General features: G+C 56.1%; 2 protein-coding genes across 3 annotated transcripts; one reads left to right on the top strand and one right to left on the bottom strand.

The window, feature by feature from the left end:
* Positions 1-400: 400 nt before the first annotated feature.
* TFIP11 (tuftelin interacting protein 11) lies at positions 401-11,279 on the top strand. 2 transcript variants are annotated; one of them, XM_058656579.1, is made up of 13 exons: positions 401-496; positions 1,202-1,419; positions 3,037-3,193; positions 3,473-3,629; positions 4,477-4,604; positions 5,849-6,001; positions 6,594-7,121; positions 7,256-7,362; positions 7,833-8,001; positions 8,474-8,717; positions 9,191-9,333; positions 9,436-9,601; positions 10,857-11,279. In XM_058656579.1, exons 2-13 carry the CDS (start codon positions 1,211-1,213, stop codon positions 11,210-11,212), a joined length of 2,517 nt encoding a protein of 838 aa, XP_058512562.1. In that variant the 5' UTR covers positions 401-496; positions 1,202-1,210; the 3' UTR covers positions 11,213-11,279. The 2 variants fall into 2 exon arrangements, with proteins under 2 accessions (XP_058512562.1, XP_004592001.2); XM_004591944.3 differs by having other exon boundaries at positions 467-584.
* A 162-nt stretch (positions 11,280-11,441) lies between these two features.
* On the bottom strand, positions 11,442-16,241 carry SRRD (SRR1 domain containing). Its single transcript, XM_004592099.2, has 7 exons — positions 16,060-16,241; positions 15,488-15,528; positions 13,880-14,121; positions 13,662-13,760; positions 12,503-12,657; positions 12,006-12,051; positions 11,442-11,660 (listed from the first exon to the last, which is right to left on the bottom strand). The coding sequence occupies exons 1-7, from the start codon at positions 16,215-16,217 to the stop codon at positions 11,451-11,453; spliced, it is 951 nt and encodes a 316-aa protein (XP_004592156.2). The 5' UTR covers positions 16,218-16,241; the 3' UTR covers positions 11,442-11,450.
* Between the last annotated feature and the right edge of the window lie 82 nt (positions 16,242-16,323).

Genomic DNA, 16,323 nt, shown 5'->3' with positions numbered 1-16,323 from the left:
TGCTGCCATTTGGGGAGAGAATCAGCGAATTGAAAATCTGTCTATCTCTCCTCTGTAAATCTGTCTTTCCAATACAAATTAAATAAATCTTAAAAATGTTACTTTTAAGGTGGGCAGGGGGCGTCTTCGTTGTTCATTGAATCCTTTGGGCCTCCCACAGTGCAGGACAGACTCTGCCACCTGTTACACCCGTCAGAAAAGCACTATTTCCCGGAGAACTCTAGAACACTCTCCCATCCTTTCCTCACCAACTCTAATCCCCACTTTATACATTTAGATTCGAAACGCTGTTCTTTCTTTAGTTCCCCAGCCTGTCACTCAAGGACCAGCACTAGCGTCGCAACCCTGCCATAACAACCGGCAGCAGAGGTCCTTACGTCATTTCCGGCGCGCCGGCCTAGCCGCATCCTGCTTCCGGCTACAGGAGCGGTAGCGTCGTCTCCGCGCGGGGATGCGAAGTTGTGTTCTAGAACCCCGAGTCGGAGCCGTGAGCGAGGTCGGGCCGTGGGACCCGGGGGACTACGGGGTAGGGGTTGGGGGGGCGGGTCGGAGAAGGCAGGCCTCGGCCTGGAGCCCGTGTGGGAGTGAGTGTCGCCTGCAACCCGGACGGAGGGGCGGGTCCCGGTGGCGGCGATCATTAGGGGTGTTGGGGGGCAGGTGGGCGTTGGGGAGACGTCTGGGGGTTCCGAGTGACGCCCCGGAGCCGCCTGCGCCCTAGAGGGACCACAGTTGGAGTTGGTGGCTGGGATCTTGAGTCCAGCCGGCAAGGGCCTCAAGCTCTGCTTTCTGTGGAGGAAAGAGAGATCCTCCATCCGTTGATTGACTCCCCAAGTAGCCGCAACGGCCAGAGCTGAGTGATTAGAAGCCAGGAGCCTCTTCCTGTGCACGCAGGTGCAGGATCCGAAGGCTTTGGGCTGTGCTCAACTGCTTTCCCAGGCCACGAGCAGGGAGCTGGATGGGAAGCAGGACTGCTAGGATTAGAACCTGCATCCATATGGGATCCTGGCACGTGTAAGGCGAGGACTTCAGCTGCTAGGCTACTGCGCTGGGTCCCCCAGTTGGTTTGTAACTGATGCTTTCCAGTGTCTGCTGGGTTGTCTAGTAACAGGGAGTAACAGAGTAACAGACTTTGAATTCCACTTCCTTTTCCCCGCCCTTTCCAGAGACTTAACCACACACTGTGGCCTTTCTGTCCCCTCAGTGACTGGCCATGTCGCTCTCCCACCTGTACCGGGACGGAGAAGGCCGCGTGGAGGATGACGACGATGAGCGGGAGGACTTTGAAATCACCGACTGGGATCTCCAGAATGAGTTCAACCCCAACCGGCAGCGCCATTGGCAGACCAAGGAGGAGGCCACGTACGGGGTGTGGGCCGAGCGCGACTCGGACGACGAGAGGCCCAGCTTCGGAGGCAAACGGTACTGCCTGGGCTGCGGGGCGGAGGGGACGGCGGGCAGGGGCACCGAGGGCAGGGGGGCGCACGTCCCTCCTGGCCTTACCTAGTCAGTTCAGTCTTCATTTTCAAATATATGTGATAGACGTAAACTTTTTTTTTTTTAAGTTTGCTTGATGTCGTTCATGTGTTTCCCCTTCAGAGCGTCTGTTCTTGAATTTCACTAATTCATGACTTGACCAACATTTGGTTTCTTTTGTTTTTGTACTTGAAATTATTTACCTCAAACAACAGATTGTGAGTTAAATGAACTTTTTCATGTCAAAGGGAAATTGGACTATCGGGTCTTTAGTAATTATTTGTAAGATGGTCCTTGATTTTCTTAAGAATCTGTCCAAGAGGCAGAGACACACAGCCATGAGCCCCCCGTCTTCTGGTTCACTCCCCCAGTGCCTGGACTGACCAGGTCAAAGCCAGGCCTCCCCTGTGGCCGGAAAGACGGGCCCTGTTGAGTTGTCACTGCTGCCTTCTAGGGGCTGCCTTAGCAGATGCTGGCGCCAGGAGCTCGGAGTGCTTAGCAAGCCTAGCCACTGCGATGTGGGGTGCAGACACCCAGCCCGCATCTGCTATGTTTACAACAAGTTCTGCGTCAGCATTGATTACCCTTTAGTGATAGATCTGAATTGAGCACACCAGATTAAATAATGGGGGCTGGTGCTAGGGGATGGCAAAGTAAGCTGCTGTCTGTGGTCACTAGCATCGCGTTTGGGTGCCAGTTTGAGTCCCGGCTGCTGCTCTTTTTTTTTTAAAGATTTATTTATTTTTATTACAAAGTCAGATATACAGAGATGAAGGAGAGATAGAGAGGAAGATCTTCCATCTGATGATTCACTCCCCAAGTGACCACAACGGCCTGTGCTGTGCCGATCCAGATCCAGGAGCCAGGAACCTCTTCCAGGTCTCCCAAGCGGGTGCAGGGTCCCAAGGCTTTGGGCCGTCCTCAGCTGCTTTCCCAGGCCACCAGCAGGGAGCTGGATGGGAAGTGGAGCTGCCGGGATTAGAACTGGTGCCCATGTGGGATCCCGGCACATTCAAGGCAAGGACTTTAGCCACTGGGCCACGCCACCGGGCCCACGGCTGCTCCTCTTGTACCCAGCACCCCAGCTCCCTGCTAACGCAGCTTAGGAAGCAGTGGAAGGTGGTTCAAGTGCTTGTGTCCCTGGCTGCATCCAGGCTGTTGGGCTATCTGGGGAGTGACCCAGCTTGTAGACCTCTCTCTTGTTTTTTTCTAATTGTGCTGCTCAAATAAATAAATAAACCTTAAAAAAATGCTACATGTGATTACATGAAGCCAGATCTGGAGCCTTTTTGATAATTTGGCATGGAAAATTCATGGAAAAATCCGTATTATGAAAGCTTAGCATGCATCAGGGTCAGGTTTTTTTGTTTTTTTTTTTTTGCACCAAAAGAAACACATTTCCTTTAATTCCCCCGTCATAGCTTTTCAAAGCAAAAGTCTTGGTTGTCAGATGGATCCCGTGGGAGCCATCTTCTCAGTACCTCCCTGGTAGGTGGGCCAGGGTTCTGGGAAGGGGTCATCGCTGAGGAGTTCCTGAGCCCCAGGCACCGTGTCTGCCCACAGACCCCGTGACTACTCGGCGCCGGTCAGCTTCATCAGTGCAGGGCTCAAGAAAGGGGCGGCCGAGGAGGCGGAGGCCGGCGATTCTGATGACGACGAGAAGCCCATGAAACAGGAGGACTTTCCCCCGAAGGATTTGGGACCCAAGAAGTTAAAAACGGTAGAGTCTTTGTCACTGGATCGTGACCCTGGGAACGTCTTTCTGCGGGTATTGTGGCTGAGCGGGGACCCGGTCACATGGGTTCGTGTGTGGTGGCAGGTGTGTGAAGCCATGTGGGGCGTGTGGAACACTGGCTGTGTCCTGCCACGCCACACAGAGGCCTTGTGGTTCCCCTGTCCTTCTCATGGCTCTCTGCACCTGCCAGGCTGTTTTCTCATTGGCCAGACTTTCTCAGACTTTTCTTTTTTTTCTCTCCCGTTCAATTATTGTTCTCCACAGGGTGGGAATTTTAAGCCGAGCCAGAAAGGTTTCGCAGGAGGCACCAAATCTTTCATGGACTTTGGCAGCTGGGAAAGACACACGAAAGGGATCGGGCAGAAGCTGCTCCAGAAGATGGGCTACGTACCTGGAAGAGGCCTCGGAAAGAACGCCCAAGGTACCGCCCATCGCCCTGCAGCCCTGCCCAGTAGAGGCAGGGTGCTCATCAGCTCCCTTGGGTCCAGACATGGGTCAGTGGGAGCAGGAAGGAGTAGGATCTAAAGGCTGGCCAGTGTTTCTGCAGAATGAATGCAGTTGAATGATGAGGAAGTGGTGATCTAGGACGATGACGGAGGAACTCCTTATTGCAATCTCAGCAGCACGAGATGGGAAGGGGGATGGGGAGAAGGAAGTCATAGGGGAAGGGAAACCTTTCAGATGTGATCCTGTCCCTAAATGCTTTTATGAGAAAAACACATTAACAAGTGTTACTCGGCATTGGATGTGTTGCAGAAAAGCTAGACCTGGCAGCTATTAGCTGTAAAAGTCAAATAGCTGACTGATGTCATGGGCCATCTAGGAGCAGGGGATGCAGGCGCCCGCTGTATCACTGACATCTCATACCAGTTCACATCTGAGCTGTTCCACTTCCTACCCCGAGCCTTGCTAATGCATTTGTGAAAGTGGAGGATGGCCCAAGTGCTTAGGCCCTGCTGCCCCTATGGGAAACCAGGATGGAGTTCCAGACAGCTGGTGTTGGCCTTGGTCTGGCCCACACCCCATTGTGGACTAGATAGATCCATGACAGCACGAATGCTCAGAACTGTCAGATGGCCTGGGGCCTGAACAGCGCCCTTGGGCACGGCAGGACAGGGCAGGGCAGGGCAGGGCAGGGCAGGGCCGTCATGAATGCTGTGTGTTGCTCTGTGTAAGGGGCGAGGCAGCGAGCTGTCCCTGAGTGCCTTATTCACATACCTGAACTGCTGTGATCTGAGGTCTCTTTGTCTTCTGCGGGAATTTGGCAGGCATCATAAACCCCATTGAAGCCAAGCAGAGAAAGGGAAAGGGAGCCGTGGGGGCCTATGGCTCTGAGCGGACCACGCAGTCCCTGCAGGACTTCCCCGTGGTGGACTCGGAAGAGGAAGCCGAGGAGGTAAGGAAAGGCAGGGTGGCGGTGTCCTGTGTGCGCGCCTTCCTGTTGTCCGTCTGCATGCTTTGGCTACACACCTGCTCGCCACCAGGCCAGCCTGACCATAATGCTGGTCTCAGGGCCTGTTGGACCAAGACACAAGGCAGGACATGTGGGGACATGCCTAGGCTGCAAAGCAAGGTGAGGGGAAGGGGCGTGCCCCAGCAAATGAGCAGGGCATGGGGAAAGAAACAGTCCCATTGAGATGTGATGCAGACCTGGGGCAAGTTGGGAGGCCCAAGGGTATGGAGGAGAAACTCAGGCTCGACGGTGACAAGACCCTGGAGAGCCATGGCAGCGGGCAGCAGGTGGGCAGCCCAGGAGCAGGGAGCCCCGAGTGCAGCAGGGAGCCACCTGCTGGCAGCTGTGTCACTGGACACTAGCCACAGAAGGAGAGGGAAACCGGGGTGAGAACCACCATGTTTTTCTTGGTGTTGACGAGGGTAAGCAGGTGCTGCTCCTGGGAGCATGTTCCGCTGCTCATCAGTGACCTTATGAGGAAGCAGACGTGGGGTCTGGAATGGACAGTCCACGGCCGGAGCTCAGCATGCACTAGGGGTACCCCCTGTGAGCCAGGCGCGAGGCTGTCAGGACTGGAGGGGCCTCGCCTCCCAGGTGAGGATGTTACCCGGCCATGATAGTGTGAGCTCAGGCTTGTCTGATACCTGAGTAGTCAGATACCCAGATGTTTTTTGGGGAACAAATTCCATGTTTAGACCAGTGTGAGAAAAGTAAAATGATGGCCACACCCCCCCACCTTCGAGGGCTAGGCTGGACCATCCTCAGACAGGTCTGCTCCGTTACTTTAGCCCTCCCTCAGGGAAGTTTTTATAGACCCTAACTGTGAAAGATATTTTACCTTGTGACTTTATCTTCGTTTTCGGTTGGAACCAAAGGTTAGGGCACTCAAAAAAAAAATCCTTATGTTGTGCTTTGGAGTTTGATGTGAGGTCAGCCGTAGGGCTGCCCATAGAAGATTCGCAGCATGTGCCGCCTTTACCCTTGTTTCTCACTACAGTGGAGCTGACACACCTGCCTTCTGAACCCCACTGTTGCTGAGAGGCCAGGTGGCTGTCACGGAGCGACACCAGAGGCTTTCAGCCTTCAGCGTGGAGCTGGGGTAGATAGGGCAGGCTGTTCCGTGTCCTTCAGCAGTCCCGTGCAATGTGCTGCTTCCTGTTGTGACCAGTTGCTTCCCTCTGCGTTAGGAGTTTCAGAAGGAGCTGAGCCAATGGAGGAAAGACCCCAGCGGAAGCAAGAAGAAGCCCAAATACTCTTACAAGACAGTGGAGGAGTTGAAGGCCAAGGGCAGGATTAGCAAGAAACTCACGGCTCCCCAGAAGGAGCTGTCTCAGGTCAAGGTAAGGGGAGTCTTGGACATCTGGTCCTGGGCTTGTTCAGAGTTGTTAACACGGCCAGGTCCCCAGTCCCTGGAGTCCTCAGCTTCCTTGGGTCTTTATCTCGGCCTTAGGCATGGAGATGGCTGCTGATCTCACATGAGCGTTCCATGCTAGTGTTCATTATGCTTGTGGTTAATAACATGACCTCATTTGAACACCTCAGTGCGCACCCATCTGAACCTTGAACATTTCCCTGTACGCACTTTACCACATGTGATGATGCTGTGTCTTTCACGGGCTGTTCACATCAGGGGCTGGTGTCTGCCTCATCGGCACAGCCTCTGCTTTTCCATTACAGTTACTTGTCACCACTAATACTTGGCTGTTAGGGAAGCTTTGCAGTTTTTCCCAGAAATCCTTCTTCATCCAGCTTGTCGCAAGGGATCCATTCTAGAACTGTGTGTTGCATCTGATTATTCTGTTCCTTAAGTCTTAAACCTAGTACAACGTGGATCCCACTTGGCGGAACGCTGCCCCTCTCTGCTCTGCCTGGCTGCGTGTTGGGCAGGCAGCCCGGACGCTGACCCACGTTGTCCCCTCCACCATGTCCCAGGTCATCGACATGACAGGCCGGGAGCAGAAGGTGTATTACAGCTACAGCCAGATCAGCCACAAGCACAGCATCCCAGACGAGGGGCTGCCCCTGCCGTCCCAGCAGGTGCCACAGTCCGGCAGGGAGGCCAAGGCCCCGGGCTTCGCGCTGCCCGAGCTGGAGCACAACCTGCAGCTGCTGATCGAACTCGCCGAGCAGGAGATCATCCAGAACGACCGGCAGCTGCAGTACGAGCGCGACATGGTGGTGAACCTGTCCCACGAGCTGGAGAAGATGTCCGAGGTGCTGGAGCACGAGCAGCGTGTCATCGGCAACCTCAGCAAGGTGCTGGAGCTGGTGGAGCAGTGCGAGCGGCGCCTGCAGCCCAACTGCAGCAGCCCCCTCACCCTGGACGAGTGCGCCCGCGTCTTCCAGACCCTGCAGGACAAGTACCACGAGGAGTACCGCATGTCCGACCGTGTGGACCTCGCCGTGGCCATCGTCTACCCGCTCATGAAGGACTACTTCAAAGAGTGGGACCCCCTCAAAGTGAGTGGCCGGGGAGGCCGGCCCTGCCGCCTGGGGAGCCAGGGCATGGGTTGTGCCCTCCGATGGCAAGTTGGTGCCCAGGGTGGGAGGGCTGGGTCCTGCCTCGCCCCCCAGCTTTGGCCCTTTCTCTTCAGGACTGCACGTATGGCACTGAGATCATCTCCAAGTGGAAAAGCCTCCTGGAGAACGACCAGCTCCTGTCACACGGCGGGCAGGACCTCTCCACAGACGCCTTCCACAGGTCCCGTGCGCCGGGCCCGGGCTCCTGCCGCCGTCTCCTGGGGCAGGACTTTGAACATTCAGCTGACACTGTCACGTGGTGGCTCAGTCATGTGTGCGCTAGGCGCTGGGCTCACTCCGGAGCATCCTGCCTGTGGTACCGCAGACAAAGCAGGTGGCAAAGGAGGATGTGACAGACACAAAATGCACACTGGGCAGCCTGATGGAGAGTCACAGGACCACCCCTGTGGAAGGGACTGGGGGCCAGGGGTTCTCCCAGAGAGGTGACATTTAGGCTGTGATGCAGAGAGGGGTCAGCTTTGGGGAACAGGTAGCAGGTGGGAACATGACCTGGAGTATTCCTGGTATCCGTAACCTTCCTTGCTGGGACTCTGCCCTTTCTGTTGAAGGTGGGTGGCGGCAGGTGACCCTGGCGTGCCTGAGTAGCAGCTCAGACAGCTGAGCTTTCTGGCCCTGCCTCTCCCCATACAGGCTGATTTGGGAGGTCTGGATGCCTTTTGTTCGAAACATCGTGAACCAGTGGCAGCCACGGAACTGTGACCCTATGGTGGACTTCCTGGACAGCTGGGTGAACATCATCCCTGTGTGGATCCTGGATCACATACTGGATCTGCTCATCTTCCCCAAGCTGCAGAAGGAGGTGGGGACAGCCGTCAGCTAGCCGTGTGCTCTGCCAGCCTTCCTCCCTCGTTCTCCCAGTGCTGCTGGAGTGCGGAATGAGCAGGATGCGCCGGCATGGCTGTTCTGTGCTGCTGGATCCAGCCCTTTTCTCGGCATGTCCCCTGCGTCCCCTTCAGTGCGCAGTGCACTCTGCTTCCGTGAACCTAGGACCCTGCTGCTTTCTGATTTATCCCAACTGTGTGGGTCTGCTTGTGGCAAGGGTCAGGCATCTCTAGGGAAACCAAATTGCCTGCAAGATGCCTTGGCCATCTCTTTGCACCTGACAGTTCCTTCCATAACCTGGTGCCCTCTGCCCATGTGTGAAGGAGTCAGGCATCCGGCCAGGACAGCCCCAGGCCTCCCCCAGGGCTGCACTCTGCTAAGTACACTGGGGTCCTTCAGAGCTGCCACCCCCAGACTGTGCGAAGGTTTTTTTTCCCATTCATCTGCAGGTGGAAAACTGGAACCCCCTGACGGACACTGTCCCCATCCACTCCTGGATCCACCCGTGGCTGCCGCTCATGCAGGCCCGGCTGGAGCCGCTCTATTCCCCGATCCGTAGCAAGCTGGCCAGCGCCCTGCAGAAGTGGCACCCCAGCGACTCTTCAGCCAAGCTCATCCTCCAGCCCTGGAAGGATGTCTTCACCCCTGGCTCCTGGGAAGCATTCATGGTCAAGAACATCGTGCCCAAGCTCGGTGAGGGCATGGGGTACAGGCCTTCTGTGCCCACTCAGCCTTGCTGACTTGGTCTCAGGGGCCATTGGTGGGGACACAGAACAGCGTCTTGCGTGTGAGAAAAAACGTGCAGCACACCCTACTTGTACAGGGACAGGAGCTAAATGCCCCTGGGCTGCCTGTGCTGTGTGTGCGTGTGGGGAAGTGACAGCAGCGGACTCCATGTGCCTGCTGCATTGCCCAACTGCTTGGCCTTGTGCGAGCGTCTGATGACAGGACAGCCCCTGGCATTTTCGTTTCTGTGGAATTGTATCCTAAACCATTGGGGATGTTGTTGTGGGTGAGAGAAAAAAAGATGCCTTTCAAGAAGTGTTCCATTAAGGCTTAGTCATGTTTGGAAGCGGGTCAGATGGGCAGTGTGTGGAGGACTCGCGCCCTGCACTGCCGTGGCCCCGCAGGGGCCTGTGTCTCTGAGCCCAGGTTCTGTCCTGCAGGAATGTGTCTCGGCGAGCTGGTCATTAACCCCCACCAGCAGCACATGGACGCCTTCTACTGGGTCATCGACTGGGAGGGCATGATCTCCGTGTCCAGCCTCGTGGGGCTCCTGGAGAAGCACTTCTTCCCCAAGTGGCTGCAGGTATGCTTGCTGGCGAGGCCTAGCCATAGGGACTGTGAAGTCCAGTGGGGCAGGAGTCCAGTGAGTCATGGGGGCCGCAAGTGTCTTGTTTGTTCTTGGCAGGTACTGTGCTCCTGGCTCGGTAACAGCCCAAACTATGAGGAGATCACCAAGTGGTACCTGGGTTGGAAATCCATGTTCTCAGACCAAGTGCTGGCACATCCGTCCGTCAAGGACAAATTTAACGAAGCCCTTGACATGATGAACAGGGCCGTGTCCTCCAACGTCGGTGAGTGAACTGCTGAACCTGCAGGTGGCCGCCTAAACCCCTAGCCCGTCACTCTTCATCCCTGCAGACACCGGCTCTGGGCCACTGGGCTGTTAGTGCTGGTCCCGTGACTGGGTGCGGACACTGAAGCAGGCCTCAGATGGAAGGCATGGCTCTCTCTCCAGGCCCCTCGTAAGCCCCTGTGCCACGGGCCTGTTAGAGCACCTTCTTGGCCCTGCCCAGCCAGCTGTGTGCTGCTGTGAGGGGCGGGCAGGCTCTTGGTGGGTGCTGCACTCCCCCAGTGCTGTTGTCATCTCCAAAATAGTAATACCTACCACAGGTCACGGGAAAGTCACAGGAGTTAAGGTTAGTGCATGACAGTATCTGTGTGCGCGTGTATGTGTGTCAGAAGCAGGCAGTCAGTGGTAGCTTGCGTCTAGCTAGGTTGCCGTGTTGTCATGGAGGAGAGCTGCAGCCCAACCTGTGGGAACTCATGGTACAGGGAGCCGACAGCCCCAAGCTGAGGCCTTGTTGTTAACTAGCTGACTCAGCCACCAACTGGAACCCGAGTGTTTCACTCAATAGTTCACTAAGGCCAAGAGCTTTTGGGGGTTTGCCAGCTCAAGGAAAGCAGCTGGGACTGGAATGTTCCTATTCCTACTTTGCTTATTAAATGAAGACACTTAGAATTCATGATTATATAAATACACGCTGTGTTTAATAGGGCAGTCACGAGTCTTCCTACTTGTCCAGGCCTTCGAGGACCATGGCCACTTCCTGTGGTCAGCCACCCCAAGCCCTGGGTTCCTGTGCTGCTCTCTGCTCCTCAGCACTTGGCATTTGTGGTCCTGCCCTGCCCCCTAAAACTCACATCTCAGCTCCCCAAATACGTTGTAAATCCTTCCTGGGCAGGGGCCTGTGTGAACAAGCTGAAATTACACCAGCAGGGGCCATGGCTGTTGAGGTCCTAGGTAGGGGTGCCCTTTGGCAGTGTAGAGTGGAAACCATCAAGGAAGATGGGGACAGGGTCACGGCTGACAACGGCCAAGGTCTAGCCCTGAACGGAGGACTGTTCCTCTTCTGCAAGACGCGTCCTAACTGCTCCACTTCTTTGGGATTTGCAGATGTGTTTGTGACACTGGCCAGCTGTGTACCCGCTCTCCCCACTTTCCACCCCCCAGAGCTGCCTATCAGTTGTGTCTTTGAGGCTGAGCTGCCCTCAGCGAGTCGGCGCTGTGGCTGATCAGGGCATCCATCTCTGCCTTCTCTGCTGCAGGTGCCTACATGCAGCCCGGTGCGCGCGAGAACATCGCCTACCTCACCCATACGGAGCGGAGGAAGGACTTCCAGTACGAGGCCATGCAGGAGCGGCGCGAGGCTGAGAACATGGCCCAGAGGGGCATCGGCGCGGCGGCCAGCTCTGTTCCCACGAACTTCAAGGACCTCATCGAGACCAAGGCTGATGAGCACAACATTGTCTTCATGCCCGTCATCGGCAAGCGGCACGAGGGCAAGCAGGTGTATACCTTCGGCCGCATTGTCATCTACATCGACCGCGGGGTGGTCTTCGTGCAGGGTGAGAAGACCTGGGTGCCCACCTCCCTGCAGAGCCTCATTGACATGGCCAAGTAGACACTGGCTGGCCCGCTGCAGCCAGAGGCTGTGAGCAGAAAGGGATGTACGTGTAGGACCTGCTGTGTTGGACACTGTCTGTCATGCCCGGCCTCCAGAAGTGCCTCGCCGCGTGCCAGGCTCTCGCCCGGTGTGCTGTCCTTGGAACAGGACAGCCTTGCGGAGGCGTTGCCTGTTCCCATGAGGGGTGGCAGGCCCGCGGCGGAGGCCTTCCCTGGTCTCTGGTGCAGCCCCTGCCTCAGCTCACACCTGCAGGCTCCGGTGGCTTGTTCCTGATGATCTCAAGGTCCTCACAGTCCTGGTAATCTGGCTCCTCCCGAAACACCCAGGTTTCCGCGGGGAGCTGCTGCAGCTTCTGCCTGGGGAACCAGTGGACCGAAGTGTCGTTAAATGTGTCCACGTACTGTGTGCTCTGGGCCAGCTCCAGCTCCTCCAGCCCCTTCAGGATCTGGACAGAGACACATGGACGTGAAAACTCAGCAACCATGTCCCATGTCCCACCCCACTACTCTGGGACACTTGTTTCACTGTATCTGTCACCTTTTTTTTTTCTAAAAGAGTAAGGATAATTTGGTTTGAATGCCTTTGTGCTATGAATGGGGGAGCCCCTAGGGCAGTGGATATGCTGGACTGTGCCGCTGAGCACAGCGTGGGCATCGTAACCACAGGCGGCACGGGTGTGCTGCATGTTCTGGCACGTGTCGGGGGAGCTCTGCTGGCAGCGTGGTGTCCCCAGTGCGTGCAGCAGCGCCATGTCACACCCCTGGCCACCCCCGCCCCTCTACCCAGATACCTTGGCAATGTAGGGGTAACTCCTTTGCAGAGTCCTCGTCAACAACCTGGAAATAAAAAGAAGCCACAATTGGAAGCTGTAAGGATGGTTCCACTTAGCATCCAACACAGGCCAGCCAGGTGCCTCAGCACAGTAAGAATTTAGGAAGGTACTGGGAATGTGGGATAGGCAGGAGTGACAGCTGCACTTAGGCCTGCCTCCCTGAGACTGGCGTGGCAGCAGACATCAGCCGTGGGCAACAGAAAGCAGCCGCAAGTAGGGCTTCCAGGCCTTTTCTAAAACCTCTGCATAAGGGGAAGGGGACTTTACTGGTAAAAAAGACTGCTGAAAAAGCCTTTGTCCTCGCTTAACTGGACTGACATCTGTCCTGTCCTGTCCCCTGGGGAATTTATTTCTGAGCAGGGAACGCCCGTGGGGACCCTGGGTGCGCAGGCCCCTGCAGGTGCAGGCCTTCCCCGCCACCGGGCTTGGCTGAGCCTCCCTGGCCTCAGTCTCACCTTTCCTCCAGGCCCTTGAAGCTGTTGCCCACGACCAGCATCCGGGACAGCGCATCCACGGACCAGTTCCTCCACAGGAGGTTGTTGTACAAGGCAGTCCCACAGTGCAGCATGTAAAAGAGGGTGGGCTCACCGGCCACGCTCCGCTTTCCTTCCTGGGCACAACAGTGACAGACTGGGTGAACAGTGGCAGGGGGCAGGCAGGGACAGATAAGGGAAAGGTGCTTTCCGTGGTGAGGTCCCCTCAGGAGTGCATATACAACCTCTACCTGGACGAGGGTGACTTGGGAGGCCTCACCATGTCACGTTAAGAACAAGCAGTCTGTTAACATACATTTGAAGTCTTGGACTAACCTGGGGGTTTCTGTCGGGCCCCCGCCTCTGCAGCTTCCCCGTGCTAAGCTGCTGCTGCCCAGGCCCCCTGGCAGGCCCAATTCTGTCGCCCGGGCAGGGCAGACTCCTGGTGCAGCCCAGGGCACCCGCCTCCACTCCTGCATGCTGTTCTGTCATGGCTGTTAGCAGCAGCTTCCACCTGTCCGTGACATACCTTGTTTGTGGCTAACAGGACCAAAGCTGCCTGCCTGCCTGCCTGCCTGGCCCAGAGCTTGCCGCCGTCGGGGGAGTCACACCTCTCAGCTGGGGCTCATTTCCATGTGGCTTAACAGGCTATTTGGTGGCAGTCTGAGGACAGATTCTACAGTCCCCAAACAAAATACAAAACTCCTGGGTATCTATCTGTTCATTGTGGCTTTGGCCCTATACTTGTGACCTACAATTCTCTACCCTCAAGGGCCCAGAAATAGCCAACCCCAGCCAGAGGGGAGACGCTGAGGCTCTGTCTGCAGATCCCTGCCAGGAGCTGTGGGTGCTCTGATAACACGGTGTCTGGTGCCAAGAGGAACGCCTGTCTAGGTGGGGTGCATTGTGGCCACAAAGACCTTGCCTGAGGCACCCAGACTGCCTCCTTGGTTGTTGCACAGAACCGTGTAAACCCTCACTGGTCCTGGGTCACGATGTATGTGTAACCTAAGCTTTTCTGATGGGCCCAGTGTGGGCCACCATGTAGATGCTGCCGGGCCTTGGAGGACAAGCCGTGGGAAGGGTGGAGCTGGGTCAGCCTTTGGCCGGCCATCCCCCTCCACCTCCGAGGGGCCCTCACCTCATTCTCACGGAGAACAGTCACGCCAAGGCTGCTCAGAACAGCTATTTCGAGTTGACTGAACAGAGGGTCGTACACCCAGCAGTGACTCCTGGGAATCTGGAAGAGAAGCAGTTGTTGATTTCAGTGCAAACATTTGTGCACACTCCACTCCTGGCGAGAAGAGGTGAGCGGGGACTAGGGAAGGAGAATGAAGATGAGGAGGCCACAACTTGTACCTGGCACTTTTCCAGGAGGAGAAGCAAGAAGGCCAGCTGGCTCCGAGCTATGACGCAAGTGGCAAAGTTGCCAAGGCCGTAACACACACACTTGACCTGGCAGGCGTCCGGGGCTGGCCTGTCTGCAGGTGCGGAGCCATCTGGAGGTGAGGCCAGACACAGCCTTCCGAGGGCTTCAGACAGAGTCCCTGCAGGGGCCTCCAGTTGCTCCCGAATTTTTCTAAGACATCCCTTGACAGTTTCTGAAAAGAGCAGCGGAGTGAGGACGTGTGCAGACCTGGGAGCCAGATCACCCACATGAGAAGTCCACAGACCCACGCGAGGAAGGGAGTGCCCCAGAAAGGCTGTTGGCCTACTACTTCCAAACTCACGGGAGTGGGAATGTTTGACGTACGAAAGATCCATAGAAGAGGCTGGGGACTTGGTGCGTGTAATGAAGATCACGTTCTATATATATTTGCTTAATATTCATACAGAATTTTGTTGAAAAACTCTCTAAGATAGGGCCCGGTATAGTAACCTAGCGGCTAATGTCCTTTGCTGAAAGCACTGTGATTCCATATGGGTGCAGGTTCTAATCCCGGCGGCCCGGCTTCCCATCCAGCTCCCCGCTTGTGGCCTGGGAAAGCAGTCCAGGACGGCCCAAAGCCTTGGGTCCCTGCACCTGTGTGGGAGATCTGGAAGAGGCTCCGGGCTTCAGATCGGCGCAGCACCAGCCAGTTGCGGTCACTTGGGGAGTGAATCATCAGATGGAAGATCTTCCTCTCTGTCTCTCCTCCTCTCTGTATATCTGACTTTCCAATAAAAATAAGTCTTTTAAAACCTTCTGAGATAAAAAGGCCATATGTCCCGATAGTAAGATACCAGTTACCTGATGAGATACTTCCCAGATTGCCAGATAGATTGATAAGAACTGTCTCCCTCCCTTCCTCCCACCCCAGTAAGAAACTGCTCTATGGAATAATTGGCTTTTGAGCTCCTGGCTACACAAAAGAAAATGATAAAAAGACTTTCGGAGAAAAACTTGGCAACAGATATCATGCTGGTCACCACCTAACACTTAATTCTGGTCCTTGGAATATACCCTAAACCACCACCCTAAATTTGGTTAAAAAAAAAAAAAAAGCCTTAAAGTTGCTGACTGCAAACTTATGTATGACAGTCTAAAATCAAGGAAGAAACAAAACATCCCTCGACAAACATAGCTCTGAGATATTCCTTCTAAGCATTACATATATTATCAGGAGCCAGGCAGAGAGCACACCTGAATGGGAGAAGAAACATCTACAATGTAACATCAAGGATAAGGGTTCCCTAAGATTAGCAGCTGACCCTTCCCTCCTCCTGGGCACCAGGCAAGCAGTGCTGTTGGCAACTGGACTAGACAGCCACTGAACGCTCAAGACTATTCAACAGGATATGCGCATCACCCCCTCTTTCACAGCGGAGGGACAGGAGGCCAAGAGTTAGTGAAGTCTCAGCATTGACCTGGGGGGAAGGCAGCATCCGCATCTGGCACCTACACCATTCAGGAAAGCTAAATCCTCACACCAGAACCTGCTCTGTACCCTCGCAGGCCCTCCCCTCCCACCGCGGGGCAGGGCTCACCTAGCGCTGAACTCCAGAAGTCAGAGAGCAGCAGGTCCTCCCTGTGGAGAGAGAAAAACCATGATGGGGCTGGCAAGATGGCACAGTACTTTAAACGTCTGCCTGCAGCACCGGTCTCTCGTGGGGATGGCACCGGTGTGTGGCTCGGCTGCTCCACTTCCCAGCCAGCTCCCTGCTGATGACCTGGGAAAGCAGCAGGTTCTCGGGCCCCTGCACTCATGTGAAACACCCAAAGGAAGCGCCTGGCTCTGCATCAGCCCAGCTCCAGCCATCTGGGGAGGGTCTCTCTCTCTCTCTTTCGCTGTGTTAACCTTTTCAAATAAAGAAATAAAAATCTTAAACTGGGGTCCTGGGACACGGTCACCAGCGGCTCAAGCTGAAGCCGCTGTTAACACGCGTTTCCTGCGCGCGCACTACGATGCAGACCTGCGGGTGCCCGTGACCCCCCGTTCGTTCCTCCCCTTCGCTCCCGAGCGGGTCTGTAGTGCGCCCCTATTTCCCAGATGGGAAGGCTGAGGTTCAAGGGTGCCCAGCGCGCGACGGTCAGCACCAGGGCCGAACTCTCCACTCACTCAGCCTCGCGGAGGCGACGAAGCACGACTCCCGGGTCTGCCCCGAGCTCTTCCTTGGCACTCGGGGCCGCCGCTGCCTTCTGCCGTGGCCGCGCCCTGGAACGCCTCCTCCGTGGAGCCGCAGCCTCCCACACGTCCAGCGCCGCCGCCGCCGCCATGGGCTTCGCCGTCACCCGCGCGCGCCGCGCTCTGTTCGTGCGTCATCGCCGCGCGCAGGCCCGCCCGCAGCTCTAGGGGGCGGTAGGCGGGAGCGGCGCGTGATCC

Source organism: Ochotona princeps, chromosome 29 (assembly GCF_030435755.1).
Source record: "Ochotona princeps isolate mOchPri1 chromosome 29, mOchPri1.hap1, whole genome shotgun sequence".
Lineage (NCBI taxonomy): Eukaryota > Metazoa > Chordata > Mammalia > Lagomorpha > Ochotonidae > Ochotona > Ochotona princeps.
The sequence above is the reverse complement of the archived record's forward strand: the minus strand, read 5'-3'. Positions and strand labels throughout refer to the sequence as shown.

What these genes read in the sequence shown, in the direction of transcription:
- TFIP11 (XM_058656579.1), top strand. Translation starts at nt 1,211, where the DNA reads ATGTCGCTCTCCCACCTGTACCGGGACGGAGAAGGCCGCGTGGAGGAT. An exon ending in CCCAGCTTCGGAGGCAAACG is followed by an intron (nt 1,420 to 3,036) that starts GTACTGCCTGGG and finishes GTCTGCCCACAG; the next exon opens with ACCCCGTGACTACTCGGCGC. An exon ending in GACCCAAGAAGTTAAAAACG is followed by an intron (nt 3,194 to 3,472) that starts GTAGAGTCTTTG and finishes TGTTCTCCACAG; the next exon opens with GGTGGGAATTTTAAGCCGAG.
- SRRD (XM_004592099.2), bottom strand. Translation starts at nt 16,217, where the DNA reads ATGGCGGCGGCGGCGGCGCTGGACGTGTGGGAGGCTGCGGCTCCACGG. An exon ending in CTGTTCTCCGTGAGAATGAG is followed by an intron (nt 12,658 to 13,661) that starts GTGAGGGCCCCT and finishes TGTTGTGCCCAG; the next exon opens with GAAGGAAAGCGGAGCGTGGC. An exon ending in TTCAAGGGCCTGGAGGAAAG is followed by an intron (nt 12,052 to 12,502) that starts GTGAGACTGAGG and finishes TTTTATTTCCAG; the next exon opens with GTTGTTGACGAGGACTCTGC.